The 26,952-nt window shown below is 45.6% G+C and overlaps 1 protein-coding gene across 3 annotated transcripts in view; it reads right to left on the bottom strand.

Moving 5' to 3' along the window:
* Window positions 1–26,332, bottom strand: part of ROBO4 (roundabout guidance receptor 4) — a 69,313-nt gene extending 42,981 nt beyond the window's left edge. For 2 of the 3 annotated variants that reach the window (XM_044437602.1, XM_044437601.1), the window contains exons 1-14: window positions 26,154–26,332; window positions 22,424–22,747; window positions 15,636–15,793; window positions 10,911–11,031; window positions 9,636–9,774; window positions 8,862–8,989; window positions 8,073–8,203; window positions 7,326–7,545; window positions 5,038–5,159; window positions 4,289–4,460; window positions 3,359–3,553; window positions 2,055–2,097; window positions 972–1,111; window positions 35–370 (exon numbers count right to left, since the gene is read on the bottom strand). In XM_044437602.1, coding sequence (XP_044293537.1) covers window positions 35–370; window positions 972–1,111; window positions 2,055–2,097; window positions 3,359–3,553; window positions 4,289–4,460; window positions 5,038–5,159; window positions 7,326–7,545; window positions 8,073–8,203; window positions 8,862–8,989; window positions 9,636–9,774; window positions 10,911–11,031; window positions 15,636–15,793; window positions 22,424–22,747; window positions 26,154–26,220 — 2,296 coding nt within the window. In that variant the 5' untranslated portion in view covers window positions 26,221–26,332. The remainder of the gene's footprint in view (window positions 1–34; window positions 371–971; window positions 1,112–2,054; window positions 2,098–3,358; window positions 3,554–4,288; window positions 4,461–5,037; window positions 5,160–7,325; window positions 7,546–8,072; window positions 8,204–8,861; window positions 8,990–9,635; window positions 9,775–10,910; window positions 11,032–15,635; window positions 15,794–22,423; window positions 22,748–26,153) is intronic. The other variant, XM_044437603.1, reaches the window with a different exon arrangement.
* Between the last annotated feature and the right edge of the window lie 620 nt (window positions 26,333–26,952).

Raw genomic sequence — 26,952 nt, 5'->3', positions numbered from 1 at the left:
CCTCTCCTGGCTTCACCTGAAGGAAAGGGCTTACCTTTCTTGCTGCTCTTCTCCCAAGAGCCCTCAAGGATCAAATGTGGGGATAGGGGCCCAGTGGCCTTCCACAGACTCTGCTGAGGACCTCCCCGGATGTTGGCCTTCTCCAGCTGGAGATTCTGCCTGCAGTGCGGCATGAGTTGCTGGTCACCAGCTCTTGCCAGCGCCACCATGTGCTGGCTGGGGCTGGGCAGAGGGGCACCATGGAAGGCTTTCAGGTCCTTTGCTGGAAGATCCACATACAGAGCCCCATACAGGCTGCTGCTCCTGCTGTCAGGCACCAAAGGAACAGTCTGGACGCGGGATCCTTGGCCCTGCCTGTCAAAAGGCACTGCTGCAAGAAAGGACAGGGGTGTGGGGAAAGGGAAACAAATGCAAAAAGGAAGCCTCAGTGGTTCTGTTTCAGGGTTTGGTGTCCACCCAATGACATCAATTGCTCCAAGATCCAACTATGAACTTTTTAACTACAGCACCTTTAATATACTCTATTCAGGTTGGACCTGTCACAGGCACTGGCAGTGAGCAAGCCAACCAGTCGAGCCTCCTGAAACATTTATGGTGTACGCATTCCAATTGCAGTACTTCAAGAGTCCTGTGATGGTATTTTTCATTACCCCCTTCCTGCAGTGTGATGCCATTTTGCAACCAGCCAAGCACCTTTATCATTTGCCAGGCTTTTAAATTCCTGAACCAATCCTGTCGCACCCATGAATTTCACACGGCTCTAAAGTTTTGCTACTGTACTCTCTTGTTTGTAATGTTCAGATTTCAATTTTATTATATTGCAAGTCTCTGGAAACCACCCTGAAAACGTGTTCAAAGGGCAAGGCACAAATTGCTATAACAAACAGACAAGACCAGCTGGACTGGCATTAGAGAGGATGATAGAGAAATATGGGAGGAAGGGAAGGACACAGGGTGCAGGTGGCACTTACGGGATTTGTGGGTTTCCTGGTTGTCTTTGGGCTCAGGCCACTGAAGTTGGCTGCTTAAGCTGCTGCTGGTGCTGTAAGTCTTGGAACCAGAAGTAGATTTCCATGTGTTGGAAAGCCATGGAGAATCACTGGAGTCTATCCTACAGTCAAAGGGACAAAAACTTTCACGAATCTGGGTGGATATTTGGATCAAGAAGAGGAATGTACTGGTACCTTTGGGGCAGAAAATTTGGGCAGATGCATGGGGCCCATCATGACAAAATGGTCAGGAGGTTCCCAAACATCACCACACTGAAGTCAGTGAGGTGCAGGAGGCTCATGACCCCTATGTCTGTGAGGGTTCTCATTCACTGCAGCTTTTATTTTGAGCATTATAAGAGTTATCCATAGTGCTCATATCCATTTCCAAAATAGGCTCACCATTGTGGATCCTTGTGGACAGCTCCTATAAAGCTCAAAATAAAAGCTGCACTTGGTAAGATGCTCTATTGACATAGGGCATAGAAGACATATTGCCTTCCCTGAAGGGATGCAGTTTTTGTAGCCATCTAAACAGGCACCACTCCCAGCCTAGATGAACCCTGGAGCATAAAACTGCCTAGCACCACTGAAGGAATGGGGTGAAATTATACTCATGAGCTGTGCCTCTACTGGCAACTTGGACACTCAAATCTTGGCACGTGTCTTCATTTGCTCACACAGGGCTAGTGACACACACATGCTGCGGAAGCATATGCTGCAGAGTTTCACAAACCTCCTGTTCTTATTTTGTAGCAAAACAAATCCAAGGCAAAATGCATAGCCTTCTGATATCATGGCACATGAATGGAGGGCTCCAACGATCTTGTTCAGGCCTCCCATTCCAAAACTGGACATAAAAGGAAGAAATCCAGTTACATCCTTTTCTATGAGTTGATGGTGGCAGTGCCCTGGTGCCTATCTCATGCCTTCCCCCTGGCTTTTCATCATATATTCTACCACATTTAAGCACTTTGCTGATTGGACCATCTTATCCTGAGACACAGTGGGAAGCAAAACATGCTGGCATGCCAGAATTCCAGGGAGATACAGCTTGCAGCTTACCTGTGCTTGATGATGGTGTCATCACTGGCATTCCTGTACAAACCTGGAGATGAGGGAGGGACATGGTTAGATCCTCTTGGCCAGACAGGTTTGCCTTTACTTAGGAGTCATTTCACAATTTGTATCAGTCCCTGCCATTTAGGAGGAAACTGGTCATTACAAGCAAACCCACATCACATTTTTTTTCTCCAGAAGCAGAAAAAATCTGCTTCTGGAGGAGCAACTGGGACCAGGGCGGCAGCCCCTTCTCCACCTGCTAGTTTACCTACTGCCAGATAGCTCCCCCCTGTCAATGGCTTCCTGCAAGCCCACCGGTGAACATTCCCCATTACAAAAGATGCCAGTATGGGGGCTGGACAGCCAGAGCACACCTCGTGGAGCTGGTGCCAGGGCTGCACCTTGCACAACAGTCCAGGTGAGCCAGGAAGCAGGAGCCTCGGGACATGGGAGGGCTTCAGGAAAGAGATTCTGTTCCCCACCTCCAATAAGACCCACCACACATAGGATGATGCACTGAATTTCATGGCTCCCTGCTTAATACGGAGGGTGGATCATGGGGGCAAACAAGGCTGAATCACACACAAGAAAACATTGGCGGTTCAGCACCATGAATAGCTGCTTGAAGTTCAGACTATGGGGTAGAACAGATTCACCACCTGACTGACTTGGGAACCACCACCCACCACAGCAAACTAGGAGTGGCAGTGGCATATTTAAAAGGATAGTTATTTTTAAAAATCAACTATACAAGGAAAGGAAAGAGATTCAGTTGAAGGAAGCAGTAACATCAGCCCAGGAAAGGAAAGTGGTCCAAGGAATAAAGTAAAAGGCAGAAGGCCAAAGTGGAAAAGAGGTAGAAGAAAAATGGAGACAAACAGGCAGAAGGAAAGGGATTGCCTGGCCTGGATTTGCAGAACTGAGGAAGCAGCTCATGGATGAAATCAGCCTCCTCCAAACGGGTATCTCCCTGGTGGGTCCAGATGCAATGCCCAGAATCCCCAGCCAGCAAGGCCAATAGCAGATCAGGCCGTTCCTTTTCTGCAAATGTCCTTCGGTGCCCAAGAAAAGTCACAGCACTGTAAGGGTGCACAGTCGTATCCTCACGACTATCGTGCTTACCCATCCCTGGACATAGCAGCTACCCTGGAGCCTACGCAAGCACCTCTGCAAACTCACACACACAGCTGCATCCTCTTCTCATCCCAGCAGGCCAGAGTGGTCCCCTGCACCCAGCAGCCTCACCCCGGTCATTGCCACGGAGTGCTCTGCCCTCTGTGGAAGCTCTCTGAGGACCGCCTCCTTACCTTCGCCCAGGGCGTACTGCCGCCCCCCACTGTACTGCTTGGCCTGTTGCTGGCAAACATAAACAGCCAGCACCATCAGCAGGATCCAAAGTGCCGAGCCCATGCTGGCAATGAAGACGGGCTGGCGCACCACTTCCAGAATGGCGGCGGTGGACAGAAAGTCTGGGGTCTTCGCCATTTTCTCAACTGTCGGCTCTGGAAAGGAGCAAACCAAACGCATGCAGGTGAAGAGGCCGGTGCAGGTGAAGTTGCAGGGCCATAATGCAGCCTGCTCAGCAGGTTTCTTGCCTCAACAAGACCGTGGACTCCCAGGTTTTGTGTAGGGAAGGATGGACCAGTCTGTTTCCCATGCAGTCTCTCTGTATTCTGTTCATGTACAGATTTGTAAATGCTTCTTTTAAAATACAAAAACAGCCACCCACACCATTAGAGGGGAGTGGGGAGAACAGAACTTTGCAATCCAAAAGAATCATCATGGTGTAACCTGGTGTCCTGCAACAGCAGGGGGTTGGACTCGATGACCTTCATGGCCCCTTCCAACTCTACTATTCTATGATTACATTGGTTATTTTATAATATACAGAGAGAGTGGGGAAGAGTTTATAACAGAACATACCACTGTTATTAAAAATAATTAAGCATATACCTCAGCTAAGGCAAATATTCGTATATTTATCCGTTTGCAGATTAAGCCTAAAGGCCATGCATTCAAAATTGGAAGTTTCATTAAATCCTCCATCGGAAAGTGCATCTTTGATAAGTTCACATTAACATGCGAGCCAAAGAATTTCTCACCCATGCCAAGTTCTACACTGTCACTTTTCATGCTCGTGAGTTTGATTTATGTTGCTGAACCAGGAAGCTGCCAGGCAGGGGTGACCCAAGCGTAGCCACGTTCCAAGAGATTAAGTACAAAATAGCATCTCTGACCTACATCACTGCAGACAGGACTGCTTGCCACTCCGGTTCCTGCTCCATTGACCGCCGCTACCCGAACACAGTATTTTAGCCCATTAGCCAGGCCAGTTGTTTCTAGACTGTGTGTTGCACCATCGACTGTCCTGTTAGATCCACGGTGTGTTTCGTTGCCCAGAAACCAGACCTGCAAATGCAAGGAAAAAAGAGAGGGCAGAGCCGGTCTGTGTCACACAGAGTGGTGCAAAGCCAGCATTTCCACAAAACGGAAGTGTGCATAAAACAAGCAAATGTGTCCTATAGAACTGTGACACATTGACGCAAAGCCAGCATAGGAGGCCAGGCTGCAGACTAGAACACCAGTGAATCTGTTGCTGATGCTCCCACGGCACGGCAGCAAGCAAGAGAACAAAATGGGAATCCTGGGACCGTGGCCACCAGCCGATACACCGCAACCGCCCGGTTGGCAGGCATGGAGCCGGCTGGAGCCGTGGGTCAGACTAGATGGCCCAGGAGACCCCTTCTGACTTGCTCTGTTTCTGTGTTTATATTTCTATATTTAGATAGCATGGCCGACTGTGGAATGATGGGTGCTTTTCAGCCTAAACTTGCAACAGATTGCATCTTTGGTCTGCTACTTTCTGCCCTTTCGCCCTAGCATTGCAACACTAGTCACCCTTCGTAGAGGTTTCTTCTGCCTTTCAGCATCTCGGACACACTTTGCTATGCCAGCTCTGGATCACTCGGATTTCTCTCCTCCTTACCTGGTAGGCCTTAATGATCCCATTGTGTGAGTCATGTGGAGGGGGCTCCCAGTGGATGATCACGGTGCCATTCCCATCCTGGAACGTGGTAATGCTGATGCTTTGAGGGGCCGCACTAGGCACTAGGGAGAAAGCAGGGCTCTGTTTTAAGACTGAAACTGTCCCCTGAGCAACGTGGAGGCAGAGCGTGCCTCCAGCAAATAAGGCATCCTCCACGTGATGGGAGACAGTGTGGAGCAGTAGTTAGAGTGCTGGACTGCAACGGAAGAGATCCAGGTTGCATTCCCAGGCAACTCACTGAGTGACTTTGGGCCAGGTTCTCAGGCTCTCCTGCCCTACAGGGTTGCTGTGAGGGTAAAATTGAAAGAGGGAGAAGGACAATGTAAGCCACTTTGAGTTCCATCTAAGAGGAGGACAGCGAGGATATAAGTGGAAGAAGTAGCAGTGGGGGCCTTCTCTCTTTCACCTGTGCCTCTCCCACCCCACCCTATAGGTTTTCGTGATCAGGTGAAGGTAAGTGCTCAGTTTGTTCCACACAATGCCCAACCAGATGCCTTCAAGAATCCAGAGAACGAGAAGTTCAACTTGGTCCCCTCCAGAATTGTTGGGCCATCTCTGATCAGCATGCTGATGAGATCAGTTGCTCTTCAGAGACATTCTTTGTGCTTTGGGGCCCAGATTCAGGCAGTGGGATGGGCATGATTCCTAAAATATCCAAAGACAAGGGTTCAGATAATGGCTGCTGAATTATTGTGCTCTGAGAGATTCACATCAGTGCAGTGATGTGTATATCTTACTGCCAGCACTCATTCCTGCCTGGGTCTTGAAAAATACAAATTTCCCTCAGTGTCTGAATGTTAATACATTCAACAGAACCATCTGTTAGAGTCTAGATGTGGCCCTGAAGCCTTTGCTGCCTCCGTGTCCTCCCCTTCTGGAGGGATTTGTCCAGGATGCTCAGATGTATCAGCCTATGATATGGTTGCATAAATATTTCTTGTCACTGAGCAAATACGATACATGAACAAATGTGATGCAAGGGGCCTTAAGGAAGCATGGAAGAGTGAATGAGGCAGCCAGATTCCATGCAATCCCTGGAATGCTGCATTCACATCCATCTTGGGAGAATCAATGGCTCACGGGCTGTTCCATGTATTTTGGATATCACAACATCACTCCAGTAAAGGCCTAGCTAGGGCAGCTAATGGTTGAGGTTGCAATACACCCATGCTTTGGCAGTGGCCAACAGCTGCCTCATTTAGACAGGACAACACTTCAATATATACAGATGTATCTCTTCTTCATTAGCTTGTTCTTGGAACTTAATGCAAAGTCAGTGTCAATAACTCTTGGAGAAGTCTTGACAGATATTACAACACTAGAAGGATAAACAGCCACTCCTGATAACACAATGGACAGATGCCCCAGCAATTCTTTCAACTTCGGAATGGGTGCCATTTGGACGTCAACTATGTACGGATAAATATAGGAATATCTGGCTTGCCTTGGTTGTATGCATGGTTATTCTATTGACAGTTCCCCTTTTCTTTGTATGCATTTAATAATGTATATATTTCGTACTTCACCTGATATGCTTAACTCATATGCAGCAAAACCTGAGCTTTTCTTTTCTATGTTGTCTTTTTTATTTTTTAATTTTTGCTGCAACCTTTGGAAATTGAAAGTCAAACAATGATTTGAAAAGAGAGTTCCGCAGGAGCCTCCAGGGAATGAGGGCAGACTTTAGCTCTGTGGTGAAGCATGTTGCTTTCCATGCTAACCATCCCAGCTTCAGTCTGCACTTAAAGGTGCATCAGACACAGGGCTGGGAAACATCCATTGGAGACCTGAAGGTCTGGAGCCCCGGCCAGCCAGCCAGACCAGTCAATGTGGTGCTAAATGAATCATCCACCTGGCACAGCTGCAGGATTTTCTGCATGTTCCTATGTACTCCTTGGCCTGGGGAACATCACTGGCTGAGCCCCTGGAGATCACTGGGGGTCTCCATTTCTAGGACAGGCAGTGGAATCTCTTTCAGCCAAAGGATCAGATTCCATTTCAGAAAAGCTCTCGGGAGGGCGGGCGGGGGGGTGCTCCAGTGGTGCAGGAGGAAGGGAAAGGGGGGGGGGGGGGGGGGAATACCAATCAATGAAGCCTTACTTCGGCTCACTAAGCCTTCTGAGAGAAAAGACCAGGACCCTTGGAGGGCTGGGTGTAAGGCTTTTCACACCTGCTCTCAGATATTGCATTGATTAGCATCCAAAAGAGGTGGTGCTGATTTTTTGTACCTTCTTCTGGGATCCACAGGCGTCTGATCTCACTGTCCAGGCCATGGACCTTCCTCAGATATGGCCGTACCTTGAACTCATATGTATAACCTCTCTCGAGCCCTGGAATGATCGTGTGGTGGTCTCCTAGGACATTCCATTCAGCCCAGTTTGTGTTCACAGGCAGCAGAGAGTGGTAGAACACCACATAACCCTCTATGTGCTGGGAGCTGGGAGTAACCTTTGAGGAAATAGATGAGAAATTTCATATTAACCTCCACTTCTAGTTAGTTCTGAGATAACTACAGGCATCTGGGTATTTGCAACCAGTCCTTGGAATGGTTTCAACCACTCTGGAATTTGCTTGACAATATTTTGCTCCTTCTTTCTCAGTAGCAGGATTATTAACTATCTGTGTAGCAATGCCAAGGGGAGCTTTGCTTTGCTTTGCTTTGCTTTGCTTTGCTTTGCTTTGCTTTGCTGAAGAGACAGAGGGTTGAAATGAAAATAGCTGGGATAGGATCGTGGATACAAGTAAACCCAGCTGCCTCTGGTTTTGAACTCTCCTTTGGGATGTGGCTATGGGAACTGCCTGCTCTTCAAATTCACCATCGGACCACCACTTACTATCCTCTAATACTGCCTGAAAAGGGGTTGAAAGCTCTCCAGTTGCCCTGTGTTTAACTTCAGGGATATCCAACTCTACCAAGATGTTGTCCTTATGCAGGTTCTGAAAGCCACTGAAAGTCTCGGTTACGCCAAACTCACCTTCCAGTGCAGGTGGGCTGCTGGGGTGGAGGGGACAGCAGTGACATTCACCAGAACAACTTTGACATCCATCACCTCCTTCGGAACATCTTCTGGCCTGTCCTGATCCCTCTGGCCAGTGTCCAGTGGGTCTAAAGGGCAAGAAAGAAACTCAGAGTATATCTTTGCTGAGGTTTATTCTAGCCAAGGAAGCATGAGGCCAATCCTCTCAAAAGTCATCCCCTCTCCTGCCTTTGAATGTGCTGTGGCTTTCCTCCCCAGAGACCTAGAAGGATCACCATTCAGTGGAGCATCTCGGAAAGCAATGCTAGTCTTTAGGAGTCCTGCTGCTCCTAAAAGTTCTGTCTTTCTTTTCGTTCTCTATGGATGCGCCTGCATGTTGGCCAAAGGGCCTGCAAGACAACCACTCCAGGTTCCAGGCTTGGGGCCTCTTGAGCAGGATGCTCCCAATGCCTCCCCCTAAGTGCATTGCTCAGTTCCTCCCCTGTTGCCCTTGTCTGTTCATTTGCTGCTGCTTCTTGACCTGGTTTGCACCAATGCCAAGAAAGAGGGAACAAGGAAATCAGAAGCTGTTGGCAGCTTCTGCTCCTCTCCTTGCTTGCTCACTCAAAAAAGACACATGAACAGAGGAGAAACAACAGGACTGAGAACCTTCAAGGTTTTCCAGTGGTCCCCCTTCCCAGACATGGGCCCTGGTGGATGCTGAACAAAACTGACACCCAATGACAGCCCTGGGACAGAACGCAAGTGAATGGACCCATTTTCTCTCCTGTGCATAGAGCTGCTTACCCTGCACTGTTAGGGATGCCTTAGCAGTGATGCTTCCCACCTGGGTGTTCGCAGTACAGATGTATATCCCAGCATCATATATTGTCAGATGGCGAATCTGGAGGGTGTTTTCGTGGTTTATTTCGTACCTGTAAGAAAACACCCAGAACGCTTGGTTGGTGATTATGTGCATTCATTACCTTATAACTCCAGAACTGTAACAGTTTGCCTGTGTGAAAGGCACTAGATGAGAAAATCTGGTGTCATTCTGCCTTCAGAAAGACATTTTCTGGTGGATGCCATTTGAAAGTTATCAGGAGATCTCTTTTTTAGAAATGGTTTTGTCTCTAGCTGTTGCTAGAAAAACTTTGAGTTTTTATACCTCAGACCACTAATCCTCTGTCTACTTTGAGTTTTGGCTCAGAATTGAGATCCAAGCATTATGCCAAGCACTTTCCTTTCATGCTTTTCCTCTACATAACCTCTACGTGGTGTTGTGCTAGAGCAAACTATAATAATTTAAAAAGTTGGAACATACATTTTCTTCTGCTCTCAGAAATAATACTCCATTTTCCCTGCTCTTTCAAAAAATGTGGAAGGGCAGATAAATCTACAAACAAGTGAAAATGGAGACTTACAATGTCTTCTAAAGAACACACAAATAGCTGTAAGTAAGGCATCTTGAGCACACAATAAATGCCACGAGAAGCAGAAGGAACCGAAGCTCAGAAATAAGAACAGCTCTGGAAATAAGAAATCGAAACCAGCCTTTAGAATAGAAGAGGCTCCACTCACCTTCCTACGGGCAGCTCTCCGTTTTCCTTCTCCCACTGGACCACAGGCACCAGGTCTCCGTGGACGCCACACATGAACTGGACAGCGCTGCCAAGCATGGCTAGAACATCGCTAGGTTTCCGAGTGAATGTCGGCTTTTCTAGGATGGCGGAAGCAGAGTATGTAGTCAATCCAAATAGATTCTTGAGGCAATGAAAGTTCTCAACACAGGGCAATCACATGGCGCCTGTAAGTTATGCATCGGAAAACACGGCTACTTCTCTGCAAGAACCATTCACACTCTTTCCTGTACTTTAGGATGATGGTTCCAATAAAACAAACTTTTAATACAGGAGCATCTATTATGCAACTGAATAGGCTGAAAGATCTAGCTATTTTTATTGAGGACCAGTAGCATGCCATATCTCCAAGGAGCATTTGAAATACATAGCTACAGAGAGCTTCCCTCTTGAAACATTATCATTTTTAGAGATTCAACATTCTAATAAGCACTCCGATCACTAAATCAGGCAAACTATCTATCTATCTATCTATCTATCTATCTATCTATCTATCTGTTTTATTAAAAGCTTTTCTATCCCGTCCCCTAGAGAATGTCTCAGGATGGCTTACAGTAAATAAATAGAACAGCCCTACAGCATCTGACTATTAATATACTAAAACCCCAGTTCAAATCAATTAAACATAACAGGAAAATAAAAAGGGGTTTGCCTGACACCAAAAAGAATACAACATCGGCACCAGGCAACCCTCTCTGGGCAGCGAATTCCACAGTTGGGGTGCTACCACAGAGAAGGCCCTCCTCCGGGTGCTCTCCCTCCTAATCTCCTTCAAGGAGGACTCCTGGAACAGGGCTTCTGCCTCAGATCTCAAGGGGAGGGGGAGCACTATTTTGGATTACAACACCCATAATCCTCTACCATCCGCTCCAGCCACTATGGCCAATGCAAAGGGTTATGGAAGCTGTAGTTTGAAACAGCTGGAGAGCACTGCTGCCTGACTCCACACTACGTGAATACCTGGGGCATGCCAGTTTCAGTATCATGTGTACATTCAACACCTATGACAAACAGACAGGAAAGCGGGATGCATCGTTCCCTCAAAATGTACTTCAACCTTTCCAACAGTTCAGTAAATCTCTTGGCAATGCTTCTCGCCAAGTCAGCCCCAACAGGGCATTTATCTGTGGCTCAGAGGCACCCAGTTAGTCCAGAAGGAAAGCAAAGCGCAGTAGCAAAAGAGCCGGGCGCACACAGTCACAAATGGCCTTCTTACCCAGGACAGAGACTTGGGCAGCCCGGCTCGCCCTCTCTCCTGCCTGATTAGAGGCCACACAGATGTACGCTCCTGAATCACCCTTCTGAGCATGGGCTACCAGCAGCTTTGCACCGGAGACCTGCAGAAATGCAGAGGAAAGAAGACGTGGGACTTGCACAGGTCTCTCCTCTTGGAGTGTGAGCAGCAGCCCTGAGTAAGAGTCTGCAGCAAGAATCTGCAATACTGGAAAACTTCCATTCGGCCTCAATGAATGTTCTGCACATTTCCAACTTGACGGGCAAAAGTGGGGCAAGAGGGTGGGGCAGCTTCTGCAAAAGGGTTCAAAACATATGTGCAGATTTGAAGCCAAGACTTGTGCCCCCCTCCCCCCGATGCAATTTGAAAAAAATATATGCAAATTACACTCACTGGGGCCTGCTGGTTAGAGTTGTACTTATTGTTTCTGTTCTAGCATTTAGCACAAGAAGCATAGAAGCATTCTTATCTCCCTGAATATGCACAGGCTCATGTTGGCTGCCCTGAATTTTCTGACAGTTAATTTCAAACTTGTGCAACATTTGGGCCTCCACTTTGCAATTTCGGCAGTTTTGCGCAATATGTACAAATCTCTCTCTCTGCAAAGTACTGCCCATTTTAAAAATGGAAATCTGCATTGATTTGGCACCAGGACAGGACAGATAGCGCAGAACCTGTGAGGCTGAGTCAAGAAAACCCATACCATTTCACCCCGGTCTCAGAGGTTGGACTGGCCACACTCACGCCTGCTGGGCCACCTCTGCTTGCAGCGCTCCAGCACAGACTGCGCCAAACGATCATCAGGAAACTTTTTACCAAAATTTACACATGTTACTTCTACAAGTGGATTTCCAGGCTGTGTGTGTAATGGGAGATTTTAATGTGATTGTGGATAAGGAAATGGATTATAAGAATGTAAGTAAAGGAAAAAAGGGCAGGAGGAGACTCCCAAAGTCTTGTTCTAACATGATTGAAGAATTTAGACTGATAGACGCTTGGAGGCACAAAAACCCATCTTCTGCCAAATACTCTTTTTATTCAAATAGACATAGGTCGTGGTCTAGAATTGATATGGTTTGGATAACTCCAGACTTTGTACCAGATCTGATAGAAGCTGAAATAGAGGCAAATGTCTGGGCAGATCATTATCCGGTATTTCTATCACTAAAAGGAACTGTAAGGATGCCCAGATGGAGTCTAGATAAAGCAGTGTTAAAAGATAAAAAATTTACAGAAAAGATAAATAAAGAAATGCAAGTATTTTTTCAAATAAATAAACCAGAAGAAACTTCTTTACATAACGTCTGGGATACAGCTAAAGCCTATGTCAGGGGAGTGATAATAACATACTCAGCACAAATAAATAAAAAGAAAAAACAAGAGCGAGCAGTGATAATAGAGGAGTTGATGAAACTGGAACAAGTGCTGCAGGAAGATCCATCAAAACAAAGCCTTAAGTCTCAATTGGATATTTTAAAGCATAAGTTAAACCTCTTGGATACAAATGAGCTTACTAAACAAATGAAGTTGACCGAACAGAAAATGCTAATAAACCAGGTAGATGGCTAGCACATAAATTTAAGAAAGAAAAAGAGAAGAGATTGATTGTGAAACTGAAAGACGGAGAAGGACAATTACATTTACAGAGTGCACAAATCAAGAAAATAGTGGAAGACTTTTTTACAAAGTTATATCAGAAGGAGGAGAGTTCAATCGATAAAGCTAAAGAATACATTCAAAAGGGAGAATTACCAAAACTACCAGAAAAATACCAAAACCTATTAAATCAAGAAGTCACAATTACGGAAGTAAGAGAAGCAATTAAGTGACAAAAGAATGACAAAACTCCTGGCCCGGATGGACTGCCAGCCGAGTTTTACAAATCTTTTGAAGCTATTTTTGCTACAGTCTTAAAAGATATATGCAATGAAGCACTGTTAAATGCTAAAATACCAACTACTTGGACTGAGGCAAATATCACATTAATACCGAAAGAAGATATGGATGTAGCACAGATTCAAAACTACCAACCTATATTATTATTATTAAATGTGGATTACAAAATCTTTGCTTCTATACTGGCAGAAAGACTACTGGCAGAAGTTACTAATAGACTATTCATCCAGACCGAAATGACTTTTTGCCAAAGAGACAAATGAATAATTTGAGAACTATCTTGGATATCTTAGAATATTATGAGATGCATACCGAAAACCAATGGCTTTACTGTTTATGGACACCCAAAAAGCATTTGATAATGTTAATTGGCAATTTATGAAGCAACAGATGATTCAAATGGAGTTTGGTAAAAAAATTATGAATGCGATATCTAGTATTTATCAAAAACAGTCAGCCAGGAACTTAATTAATGGAGAACTTTCAAACCCTGTAGAGATCCAAAAGGGCACAAGACAAGGATGTCCACTGTCACCCCTGCTGATTATTTTGATTTTAGAGGTACTGAATAGAAGTGTTAGGGATGACAAGGACATCAAAGGCACTAGAATTAGGGACGAAAGTTATAAATTGCAAGCATTCGCAGATGATTTGGTCTTCATAATGGAGGAACCTTTTGTAACAATGCCTAAACTTTTACAATGGATTGAAGAATATGGTGAGGTTACAGGAATGAAAATAAATAGAGAAAAAACGAAACTGTTAGTTAAAAACCTTACACGAGAACAAAAAGAAAGACTCCAGGAACAGGTAGATTTGCAGATTGTTAAAAAGGTTAAATACTTGGGAATCAATCTTACAGCTAAATGTACTACTTTGAAAGAAGATAATTATGATAAATTATTGAAGGATATTGAAGGTGATCTGGAAAAATGGGCCAATTTACAATTGTCTTTGATGGGAAGAGGAGCACTTGTTAAAATGAACATACTACCAAAACTTCTGTTTCTGTTTCAAATGATTCCCATAAAAATTGATAAAAAATTCTTCGATGATCTAAATTTTCAAATTTTGAGATTTATCTGGAGAAAAAAGAAACCAAGGATTAAATTAAAAATGCTTCAGGAAGCTAAAAGGAATGGAGGTTTTGGTCTTCCCGACTGGATGTTGTCTTATCAAGCATCTGTTCTAACTTGGCTAAAAGAATGGATAACTTTGCCAAATAAGAGAATTTTGTATCTTGAAGGTCATGACTTGCAAATAGGTTGGCATGCTTATATGTGGTATGAGAAAGCTAAGTCACATGGGTCTTTTCTGAGTCATTTTATGAGAAGATCTTTAATGTCAGTGTGGGAAAAACTAAAGCCAAAAGTGTATAATAAATTACCAAGATGGCTCTCACCTATGGAAGCTTTGTATATCCAAATGTATTGAACTTTGAAAAGTTAATAAGATATGACGATATCTTGGATAAGGATAGTGGCCTGAAACTGGAGCAAGAAATACAAGAACGGGGACTTAATATTTCCTGGTGGTATAAGGTGCAGATGCAATCGAGATATGCTAAAGACTGTAAAACATGGGGGTTTGAAAAAGACTTAACAAAGTTTGATCAAGTGATGCTTAAAACAGATGAGAAAATTATTAAAAGACTATATGATTTTTTACGTGACAGGAAAATGGAAGGGGAATAGGTTAAGGAAACTATGATAATATGGGCACAAAACTTTGGATTTAATGTTGAATTAGAAAAGTGGCAAAACTATGGGAAAGAAACATTAAGGTAACATTAGCAACTTCGTATAAAGAAAATTTATATAAAATGTTCTATAGATGGTATTTGTCACCAAGTCGATTAGCTAAGATGTTTCCAAATATGTCAAATAGATGTTGGAAATGTAAACATAAAGTGGGTACTTTCTATCATATGTGGTGGACTTGTGATAATGTGAAAAAGTATTGGATTAAAATATATAGATGGATAGAGGAAATATTACAAAAACCCTTTGCTTTTAAACCTGAAGTTTTCTTGTTAGGCATCATACCGGAAGATATTAACAGACAGGAAATGTATTTGATGTTACACTTAATCACAGCGGCGAGGATTGTGCTTGCTCAATACTGGAAGAGTGAAGAATTACCCACCGATGAACTGATTTTAAGAAAGATTCTGGACTGCACAGAAATGGATAGATTGACTTTATAATTGAAGGAGAAAGAGGACACTGACTTCTATCGAACTTGGGATTCTTTCTATAACTGGCTGGAGAAACGGGACTTGGCGTAAACTTAGAGATGTATTCAAATTATTATAAATTGATTTGAATTTGACTTTAGAATGTTTAAAAAATATGTAGTAGGGGGTTGACCCAGTAAATCCAATGTATGTGATGTTTGATGTTTTTAGTGTTAGTTTAAAATTTTAATAAAAAAAGAAAGAAAGAAAGGCTCATATGGGGCAAGGTGCTACATCAGGTATTGTGAGCTTCCTCAAGGTGGCAAGCCAATGCAATTAGTACATAAATGCATACTGAAACCGTCTCTCCACCACAGCTCCTTGTCATCAACATTTAGCATGGCGTACAATTAATATTTGCCTGCTGTATGTACTTGCAACGACTACTGAGATGATGTCTGTCTCACTCCTTGCATGCTCCAAACCACCATGGGTTGGATGCAGCCATGCTTAGTGTAGAACCCACTGAAATCAGTGGGACTACGTGGATTGCAGTGGGTCTATTCTAAGCATGCCTTAAGTCTGGACACAACCCGTACCTGCTCAGTTGGAGACCTGTTATTTGTTCCTGTTACCTCATAATGACCATTTCTCTCATTTAATGGCACTCCGTTCTTCTTCCATGAGATGGTAGGCTCAGGATGGCCTCTGGGGGGTATGCATTCCAATGCCAGACGTTCTCCGGTTGTCACCACCAAGTCGCTCGGATGGCGCCGAAACTCATCCTGGATTGCTACAAGGAAACACAAACATCCCAACAGAACTTCTCTGGTGGAAGGTTGCTGGCCAGAGCGGGCCAGAGGCTACATTCTGAGGGCCAAATACAAAGGGGGCATTTTGCAGGGGCAGGGCCAAGACAAGCATGTCCCACATCCCTTCATGCTAACCCACACACAATAGCATACCGTGCCTTCCTTCCCTTCACATGCACAGTCTCTCTCTCTCTCTCTCTCTCTCTCTCTCTCTCTCTGTGTGTGTGTGTGTGTGTGTGTGTGTGTTTGTGTGCGCGAGAAAGAGAGAGAGAGAGTGCCACATATTCTCTCAAATGTCTTGGTATGCAGGAAGGAGATGGCTAACTCTCCCCCTATAAACCACAGGCTTTTGGCAAGCTAAGAGGAATATGATTTACGTGGGGAGGACAACATGGAAGGAGGATAGGAGAATCAGGCAGGAGCTGTTTGAGGGACCAGCACAAGTCCTAAAAGTCTTCAAGGTTTTCCAGCCAACTAGAAATACAGGAATGGACACTTTAAAAGCCCTGCTGGATTGGACCCGAAGTTCAAAGTCCATCTCCTATGGAATCTCATTCCCACAGTGGCCAAACAGAAATCCCCCCAGCAGGCAGTGGCCATCTCCTGCCTGCTATAGTCCCGCTGGGATTTACAGGCATACTCCCTCTGCACATGGAGGTTCTATATAGATATCAAAGTTAATGGCCTGTGAGTCTGCCCAATCCCCTTTGAGAACGAGCAAAGCAAGTGGCAGCACCACTTCCTGCAGCGGTGAAATAAGAGCAAGCACAGGTATTTATGGGAAAGGTCCTTCTGCACGGCTTCTCCTGCAGACACCGTGATCTCCCTGACAACTCGAATGGGGAACACAGTTGGGAAGGAAACCCCACAGAGAGTAACGGAGGCGGCCTCTCCCGCCTGCTGCTGTCTTTTGCCCATTTCTGGCATTCATCCTCCTGGAGGATATGGAACTTTTGTGATAGAATCGGCCCTCCGGAAGATGAGTCAAGAGCTCCCAAGCAGCAGTCTGCAGTGCTCACACCATCGGATGTTATTGCAAGATATTTTTAGACTCCCCACTCCCGCTGGATTGGCTTCCAAAGCCATCCCCCACCCCACACACTTTCTGGAAGAAAAGATGCTGCTGTTTTGCAGTGACCACCAAATAACAATGAAATAGAAACACTTGATCCCACGAGATAAAAGATGCTGCCAAACGAACGGCTCACCTTTGCTGGAATTATCATCTTCCATATAAGGCAACAGGATCTCATTAACATAAGTGATATTAAATTTAATTCGCTCTGATCAGAGATCTATAACCTGGTTGTGCAAATATGATTTCGTATTAAAGAAGCCGAGCAGGGTATGGGCAGATATTTAATGATTTCCCCCCTCATTACTCCCTTTTAATATGGTGCAATTGCAGAGAGGGTGGGTTTGCTATGCGACGACCAGTATAAGTTCTACTTAGAGTAGACCTATTAGTCATTCATTAGATTTATATCCCACCTTTTTTCTTTTTTAAAAAAGAATGCAAAGGGGCTTCCAGTGCTCCTTGGGAGCTGGAGCCAGGGATCACAGAGTGCGGCAAGATGCCCTGCACCACCGGGCTGTGCACCTCCTGTTGGAGGGGCTGTTTTCATGTGGCCTTTATGTATGTATGTATGTATTTATCTATTACATTTGTATATTGCCCCAAAGCCCACAGGCATTCCCGGCAGTTCACAAATTTAAAAGTCATATGTGCAATTCACAAAATGCTCATATTGAATGAACAAGACTACAAGGCAGCAACTCTAGGGGAACAGCAGCGGCAGCTACAACCATTTAAGCCCCAGCACAGCAGCAAGTAATGAAATAGCTCTGACACTGGCCCAGCAGATAACAGAATGCTATTTGATGCTGGTACAGCGGGACTTCACTGAGGAAATAGCTGGAAAAGAGGCAGGCTTGCACCTGACACTGAAAAGATGCCAGGGCTGGCACCAGGGATACCTCTCCGGAGAGCATCGTCCAGAGGCAGGGTGCCACTACCAAAAGGCCCTTCTCCTGGTTGCCACCCCCTTGCTTGGGGGGGAGGCAGTTCTGTGAGAGGGACATTGGCAGATGATCTTAAGGGCTGAGTAGGAACATATGGGCTTCCCTTCTGACAACCTGGCACCAAGCCGATCAGGGCTTCAAATGTCTGATTGATTGATTGTATTTGTATGCCATGCCATAGTCTGAGGGCTCTCCGGGTGGCTCACAATAAAAAAAGCACTCTGAATTGGGCCCAGGCTTCAACCAGCAGCCAATGCTCATTTATTGTTTATTCACCAATTACCGGTATATAGAAGAAAGGAGATGGACAAGTCCTCCTGCTCCTCGTGCAGCCAGAGTTGTGGCAGTAACGGCAATGAGGGAAGCACTGGCAGATTCACGGCATCATTCCGCGAACGGCATGTGCACAGATAGCATTGTCTGGATGAGACCGCCCCTGCTCCAAAGGGAGTGATCTCTTCCCTCACTAATTGCAAACTTTGCGGGCATCACTAATCCACCAGAAGTTAAGTCCCATTCATTCCAGGTAGGACTTACCTTGGATTTCACCCATATTTTAGGAATAGGTCAGAATCCAGTGGAGCATTTATGTCCCTACTAATTTGCTTCCACGCCACCAAATGCATTGCACATGAGGCCTCTGCCACTCGCACCATGGATGATTTAGGGATTCTGTAGCAATGCAGGTGGAAATGCTCATGTCTGGAAGGGGCCAGTCAATGAAGGTCACAGAAGGAAACTGCCAACTTTTCTCCTTCCAGAAACGACAACTTCTGCTTGTCTGGGGCTTCTCTTAGACAGTGTTAAACTCTTTTGCACCATCTTCTACATGTTATGTTGGCCTTTTGCATCCAGAGGATCTCAACTTTTAGTCCTTGTGTGTTTAAATAAGGCATACGCACCCCAAAACAAATGTGGATGGCTTCCTGAGATCAAGCCCTTAGTCCAGGGAGCCCAGGACAGTTCATACTGGGGATGTGTGAGGAATCCAGCTGGTGGGGTGCTGGGGGGAGCCCATCGGATTCCCTGGGCTTGGCTCCCGGGACTCCAGCCTGCTTTCCTGAGGCCATGGTTCTGCCCACCTGGTGCACTCACCAGGAATCAAGCCCTGCACAACCACTGCACAAGGGGCATCCCTCTTCTGCACATGAGGTCCGCAGCCTCGGCGAGTGTTGCACGAGACACAGAAGGGGGCTCCCAGGCCTAGCAGAGCTCAACTGCCAAGACAGGCCGAGTGTGAGAGGCCAGCCATGAACTGAAGGGGGGTGGATTGTGCGGGGCTGCGCACAACACCAGCTAATCCTGACTGGCAGCAGCTGTCCACGTTGTCAGGCAGGATTCTTTCCCAGCCCCACCTGGAGATGCAGCCTGGGGCTGTTTGCATGCCAAGCAGGGACCCCACCATGGGCTACGGCTCCTTTCTCTAGATGTTCATGCTTCAATATTTAGCCAAAGAAAGGATCCACAAAAAAAGTTGTCCTGGCCCCTATACTTCTTGTGAAATGGTATGGGCTAGGCCCAGCCTCCAGTAGACTTCCAGTCCTATCTAGCATGAGCACAAGGCAAGGATGAAGAAAGTTGTGGGGTGAAGCCTCTGAAGGGCATCCATTTGGGGAAGGCTGGTCAAGAGTCTCACCACCTCGCTCTGTGTAATTGGCCAATGTGCTCCTAGGTATCTTTGCACCCTATGCAAACGCAATGCGTATCTTTTTACGATATTTTTTAACATTTAGCCTGCATGCTGTGGCCCTTTTTAATTGTTTTTGTAGATGTCTAATTCATTATGTTTTAATTGGTTTTTGATGTGCTTTAAATTCTTTAATATGTTTTATGCCTTATAAGCCACCTAGGAAGGCCCCAGCAATCCTAGGCAGCCTATAAATACATGAAAATTAATATAAAATAAAATACAGTATACCAAAAGGGCATCCCTTTCTCCTGATTTTGCTTTTCCGGTCCTCCGAAATGGTGGCTGAAGCTAGTAAAAGAAAGCCTCCCCTGGATTCTGCCTCCTGAAGCACGGTGCCTCGTGACAAGGCCAGGCCCGAAACGTATCTGGGGGGAGAAGCACCTGAGCACACCCTTGCAGCGCTCTTCATCCAGCCCCGGAGCAGAAGCATCTCCAGCCCCATTGTGGGTGATATGAATATTCATAGCTCATAGCTCCCAAACACCAGCATGAGCCTTCATGCTGAGCCATGGGAGCCAAACAGAGGCCGATCATTAATGAAGTGTTAATTGTAGAGTCTCCAACCCTGCATATGAAAGCAGATTTTTAATTGCATCCATAATGAGTGCTGCACAGCCCTATTAGGGCAATGCTGTAGACTCAAAGGTGGGAAAGCTAGTCAGGGGTACACTTGTGAGCCGCGCAGCACCCTAGCGCTACTTTGGGGATGGGGTGTGAGAGGTATCAGTATGAGCAGCAAGGGAGCAACACCTTTTTAATGCAGTCCTTCACTGTTACTCTCAGTCTACATTGTTATTCATTTATACATGACATTAGGTACTCTTCTGTCTGGTCATTAATTTATGTATGCAAATACGTACACTCCCTCCACAAAAGGAAGAGAGCTCCAATGTGGCTTAAAAAAATATAAAACATTGCTGTTGAGGTTGTTGTTTTTAATGAGGGCAAACTGTTGGGCAGCATATAAACCCGTTAGGGCCAAGAGATCCTGTGGCAGAAAGAAGCTCCAGTTATCCCTGCACTGGAAACCTCCTGCGTTGCATGTGGGGCAACCTCTAAAGCTGGGCTGGAGACCTCACTTTGCTCAGACGAGGCTGCTGGCCAGAACTGGCCACTTCCTACAAATGGCTCCAGAGCGGCATCAACCAACTGGTTGCCGTCAGTTTCTGGACATACTTCAGAAGGTTGATGGGTGCAACGTTGTGCATGTTGAGGCAGAACGGTCTGTGGAGAATGCTGGTGCCTGAACATTCACAAAATGGCACCCTAAACACCCTAGGATGGATCTACTAGAAGGAATATCCCTGGAAGGCTGCATTGGCTGCTGCCACCCACAGCAGTGTGATGGTTTGTGACCTTCTCCATGGTGCTCCTACGTCACATTTATGTCCCACTGTTTTCCCTCTTGTGCAGAACCAGAGGTGGCTTAAAGAGGACTCTTTTCCTCACAGTTTTATCCTCACAACAGACCTCTGAGGAAGGTTAGACTGAAAGGCAAGGACTAGCCCAAAATCACCCAGTGAACATCATGGTCAAATGAGGACGAGAACCCAGATCTCCTGTGCCTCAGTTCATCAGTCTAATCACTAGACCACACTGGTCCTCAAGGAACCTGGTCACAAGCTGTTTAATGTTATCAAAGCGGCAGGAAAACACAATGCATAAATATGTCATGCCTTTTCCAACCATGGTGTGGCTAGTTAACTTCAACCCGGGCTTAGTGGTGTTCTGGTGGGGAAGGCGCCTTAGACAGTCATGCGGAAAACTTCAGCTGTGGAGCACAAACCAACAGAGATCCTCCCCACCACATGCCATTTCAAGATTTACCATGCATTCATTCCTGAATTGTGTTCCAACACGTAAGAGCAAATAAGAATGACAACAAGCCAAACTTGCTACAAAGACAATTCTTTCAGCATGTGCATATTTGCATTTTAATGACACTCAAATCATGGCCCTATCATGACAATAGGAATGACATGCAGTTTGCTTCTGCTATCCTGATGCTGAACACATTTACTTGGGATTAAGCATCTTGTGTTGTGGCAGGAAACAGGCAACATGTTTTAAAAGCAAACAGAGTTAAATAAGTGTCCATCTCAGCCATGCACCTGCCCAGCTGGCCTTTCTACGTCTGTGAGATGATTTTAACACTAAGAGGGAAAATGCTGCAGGGACCAGGTGATGGGGACAGTGCAGGTGTTGCCGCTTGGGCTGGCCAACTGGGAGCTCTCTGGGCTATGAGGCCTGGAGCGGGGCCCCAGGTCCCACCCTGTCTGCACCACCCTGTGAAATGCACTTTTCCATGAGCTGCCAGCCAGGGCGAGGGCTGCAGTGAAGGCGTCCCAGCAGGGATGCCAACAATGTCAAATGGGTTTGGATTTCTATGAATCCAGCCTGGGGGTTCCAAAGTGGAAGGGGACTGACTGTTTCCAAATCGCTTGGGTTCCATGACCTTGACCAGTTTTTTTACTTCCAGAAGTGTATGCAAATTTAATTAAACAGAAATAAGAAACTATGGAAACAATATTTTAATGCACCAACTGAAAATGTGCCTTGCCCCATCGGGCAAAGCATGAAAATGTGGAACTGGGGGAGGGGTTTGTGCATTTATTCAACTGCACATTTTTGAAGCACACATAGGTTTGGGAAACTGAGAAAAATCCATCAGTAAGCAGGCAACAAAACAAAAAGCTCCTGACAATCCACAAAGTAGAGATGGGGTTGATTTAACAAAATCTGCACATCCCATATCACAGGATCCCGGTACTCTGCCATATAGGATTGGCCCATTACCACCTTTGAGAAAGCGCAAAGAAAGCTGCCATCCAAAAGCTCCAGGCCACAAGTGAAGTTTCCTGCCACGCATGAAACACTCAAGATGATCTCAACAACTTACCTTCTATGTAGAGTGAAGCATTCTTGCTAGTGGCTGTGCCCAAATGGTTTCTGGCTACACAGCTATACACGCCTTCATCTGATTTCCCCTTTTTCTGGTTGAGGCGGAGGAAGAAAAGGGACCCATCCAGCAGAAGGGTGGGTTGTGAAGTAGCATCCCCTTTACTGGTTTCCACATATTCCCCGTTGCGGTACCACTCGATCGTGGGCTCTGGGTTCCCGGAAGCACGGCATTTCAGGGTGGCAGGCTTGTCCGAGCGAACCACGAGGTCAGACGGGTGGTCAATGATCTGTGGCCCCAGTTCCTCCGAGCGAGATTTTGGACCTGGCAGAAGAATAGTGGGACAAAGGAGAACGATTTTATTCCTTCCTATCAGTTTCTGTGCTCTTACTGCTCTTTGCTGGACTGTCTGCTGCCAAAAAGTACCTCATTCAAAAACGCCAAAAATTAAAGAGAAAATCAGTGGCCAAGTAACTTATGGTATATTTTCTGCAGGCTGCAAAGAGCCTCTGTGGGATAGTGATGTGAACTGCTGGATTTGGACTAGGAAGACCTGGGTTTAGATCTGACCCACACGCTCACTACAGGGGTGCTGAACCTCTTTTGGCCCAAGGGCCAAATTTCATTTTAGAGAAGCTTTGGAGGTTGTATTACAGTGGAAGTACTTGGAGGAGATGCTTAGGGCGTCTTTCTGGCCAAAAACTAGTGTTGAGTGAACTGAAACACAGCTTAACATAACATGCACATGGACTCAAGTTGACTGATGTTTCACCTAGTGAACAACAAAGGCATTTGCTCATCTCTCCATGGGATTCTCAATATATCACAAACATTTAGAAACCCCTTGCCCCAGGTAAAAATTATCAGGATGTTTGCTCCGTTAGTGGGTAGACCTCATTTCATCTCTTAAATCAGCTCCCTAATTGCAATATCCTACCTTGCAACATTTCTGTAAGAATTACTGAGATCATGAATGTATTCTGAACTTTCTAAAGCACATGTTAGTAACAATGCTAGTAATGGCATTCCATATTCCTCACCTGCTTATCTCAATACCTGTTAACAAGAGCTGTACACCGTTAAATATGAGATGTGGGTTTCCCAGCCATTGAACATTTAGGATTTAATGAGAAATGGTAAAGGTCACCCATCCCCCCTCTTAAGCTGAGTATAATGGCATTTGGCGGGCCCATGCTCCCCACCCCCCTCCCCCGAGCATCCAGCTCATTGTTATTGCTGCAATGCACGGTAGTTCCTGTGCAACACTTCCTGTCATTGTCCTCCCAGATAGGACAGAGAGTCACGGACCTTTGGCCGCAATGAATGGAATCCGCAGACCGGTAGGGTGCCCAGGCACCCTTTCACGTACAACACGCTCCAGTGGTCTGTCTCCCAGCTGCCATTTCTGTCCCCTGGGTTCTGCTCTTGAAAACCCTGTGTCACTGCTTTTGCATCCTAGTTTGGCCTTGAGGAAAGCCTTCCTGCAATTAAAAACCTTTCAGATGCATCAGCTTTCCCCATCCCTGTACTAGTACCAACAACAAAAAGGAAACCATTCGGATTGGTTAGCTAATACAATCTGATTCAGAAGCTAGATAAGTCACTCTACCCAATCTCTCTCTCTCTTTCTGTGCCAGCCCATCAAAAGTGAAGCTTGAGGCCACATGTGGGCAATGACTGCATGTTCCCTATAATGGAACTGGGTATTTAAATCCAGAACACACTGTGATCAAGCCACAGGTAACGACTCAGCAGCAAGGACTGGTTAAACAACAGGAATAAAAGCAAAGCTGAGCTTTCATCCCTGCACATAGCACTGAAGGGATGGTGAGATTTTGCAGGAGAACAGGAATGCTGGAGGGATTCCAGAGGGTCCCTGTGCTCACCTGTGAAAACATCCCCAGTCTGGACCCCTCCTAATGTGTGTTGGAGTGCAACTTCCAGCATCCCCATTGAGGCCACAGAATTTTCCCTGGTCCCAGTCTCTTTCCCTCAACCATTGATCATTTGGCAGTTTCCCTGTATTTGTGCAGCATTTCCTCCATCCTTGAAAGTCGCAATGCCTCTCCTAAGACTTGGTGACAAGCAGAAAGAGCTTTAAGCTAAAACAGGCAGGTATTGTTGGCATTTTACCTCCCCAGGTTTGATCCCTCAACCCATGTGCACACATGCGCGCGCGCTCTCTCTCTCTCTCTCCTTCACTCCAGCTCACCAACTTCTACATTCAATTTGGTCTTCAGGCCACCATTTACCCACAAGCCCCTTCAATGCATTGCTCAGCAGCACTCTGGAAAATTAAGTGATGGGCAGCTCACAGCAGACTGGCATGGATCCCGATGCCCCTCCATTCCCCACACCAGCAGGTAGACCTACAGTGGCAGTCTCAACAATGCAAGAAAGAGCCCATCAGGGGATCCTTTGCTGGGAACCCTTCAAACTTGTCCCCTCCCTCCTCTGTGGATAGTGTCATTACATAGATTAGTCACTAGAAGGCGCTGGAGATATTTGTAACTGGATGGACCCAAGAATTTCCTGCGTCTGTTTTCTTCTTGTTTCTCTTCCTGTCTAAGCCTTCAGTTGCATTCCCTGCTGTACAGAGTCTTTATTTACTCTGCAGTAGCAACCCTCTCCCAACTCCGTAGCTATTTGAAATAAGGATACTCTTCACATGTTCACCCTACACAACACTACGTTTCCCCTTCCTCTGTGTGCGTGCACAGGTGCATCTCTCATGTATTCAATAAAAATGTGCTACCTGCACACCTGCTGCACCTGCATGTTACATTTCTGGTTTTTCAGTATCTGGTCCTGAACACCCTTTTAAGTATTCTCTCTCTCTCATTCTCTCTCTCTCTCTCAGCTGATTCAAGTAGCAAACTGCATTCTGATCCACAAAAAATAGCAGAATTGTGTGATGGGGGCTTCATCTTGAGGGTGGGAGTACAGAATGACCTGTGAATTGTAGTAGCTACAACTTTAGCCCCCTGGCACGAATGTTCACCGACACAGAGACTGTTATTTGGAATGGAGTATCCCAGCCTTCCTCCACCTGGGACCATCCAGGAGTGTTCAATTGCAATTCCCAACCATCCCCAGTCAGCCAAGGGGGAAGGGGGTATGCTGAGCCAACAGCAACTCTGTAAGAGATGCATTTTTGTCAAGAGTTAGAGAATTGCATTCTTTAATTGCTTCCAAACAGTGTTTCTTTCATCAGTTCAAGGTTCTTTCCAGGTAAACAGACAGACCGATTTGTCATCTCTGTGAATCCAGACTAAGTTCCACTGCTATTATTGTGAAGAACATATTCATCAGTTTCGGAGCAGGAAATCTGCACAATGGACTATTGTGACACAGGTTGCAGATGACATCTGCAAAGGATTTTTCTGAGGACTCAAGGAACAATACTTTGTCACACTGGAATGTGTGATTCTTTCTCCCACAAACAAATACACAAGCCTGTGTGATTAGTGAAAAGTCAAGTTGTTCCCAGTCTCTTTCAGTCCAGTCTTACCCGGCAATCTCAAACCTGTTTCCTTAGCAGCAAAGCTCTCTAATTCTGGTACTGCCACCCAAGCCCTGGTTTTTACTTCTGAACCGAGTTGTACTGCGTTTTTATATCTAAGTTAACTATGCTTAGGATTGCAGCCAAAATCCCCCCTCCTTTCCACTGAATCTGTTTAAATTCAACCAGGTAAATAAGAGCATTTTCCCATCTGAAGTATTTACTCACCTTCCATTAATAGAAATGCTGTCCAAAGGAAGAGTCTCTGAAGCGCACATTGAATTCTTCCTGACATGTTTGTCCAATCCTTGAAACCTCTTTAGAGATCTTTGCATCCGAGGAGATGACTGGACTGCATTCACTTTCTCCCCACCTCTGCCTGCACCATCAAAGAGGTTTTGCCTCTCTGCTCTAACACACGCTTGTCAGTGCCAAAAGTTTTCGTCCAGCCAATTCCATCCCACTTCATGTCATTGCATATTTTCCCGAACTGTTCACAGGATACGGGAAGGGGCGGGGGCGCATTTTAGTTGCATCATCTCCATCAGCTTCAGTCTGAAACTACAGTTGCTTAAAGATCCTACACCAAGTAGTGGGACTGTTGGTACCAATTATCTGGTTTCCTTCTGCTTTACAGGGGAAAACAGAACTGGAAGCTTCCCCTTCCTGAGATAAATAAGTCTCCTCTATCAGGACTTCTGCTCCCTCCCTGTTGGTCCCTTTTGTTCAGGGATATCTATTTCACCTCTTATAAAGATAGACAACACTCTGAAATCTATGAACCTTTTCCCAGTATAAATTAATGGGAGTAAAGGCAATGGGTTTTATCTAGCTATCCAGAAAGGGATACAGTTGTCAAATGGAGTAAAAAATAATAATACCACAATGACACAATGAAAATATACCTTCCCAAAACTGGCAGAAAGAAAGAAAAAACAGTGTATTCTTCATTAACAATAAGTGGAGATAAACTTTGTGGAATGGGACTGATGAGTCTACAAAATAAGAAAGTCACTTCCAAAGGTCT

The sequence above is a fragment of the Varanus komodoensis genome, unplaced genomic scaffold (genome assembly GCF_004798865.1).
Source record: "Varanus komodoensis strain SLA01 unplaced genomic scaffold, ASM479886v1 scaffold30, whole genome shotgun sequence".
NCBI classification, from domain to species: domain Eukaryota; kingdom Metazoa; phylum Chordata; class Lepidosauria; order Squamata; family Varanidae; genus Varanus; species Varanus komodoensis.
Note: the sequence above shows the minus strand (reverse complement) of the source record. Positions and strands in the feature narration are given on the sequence as shown.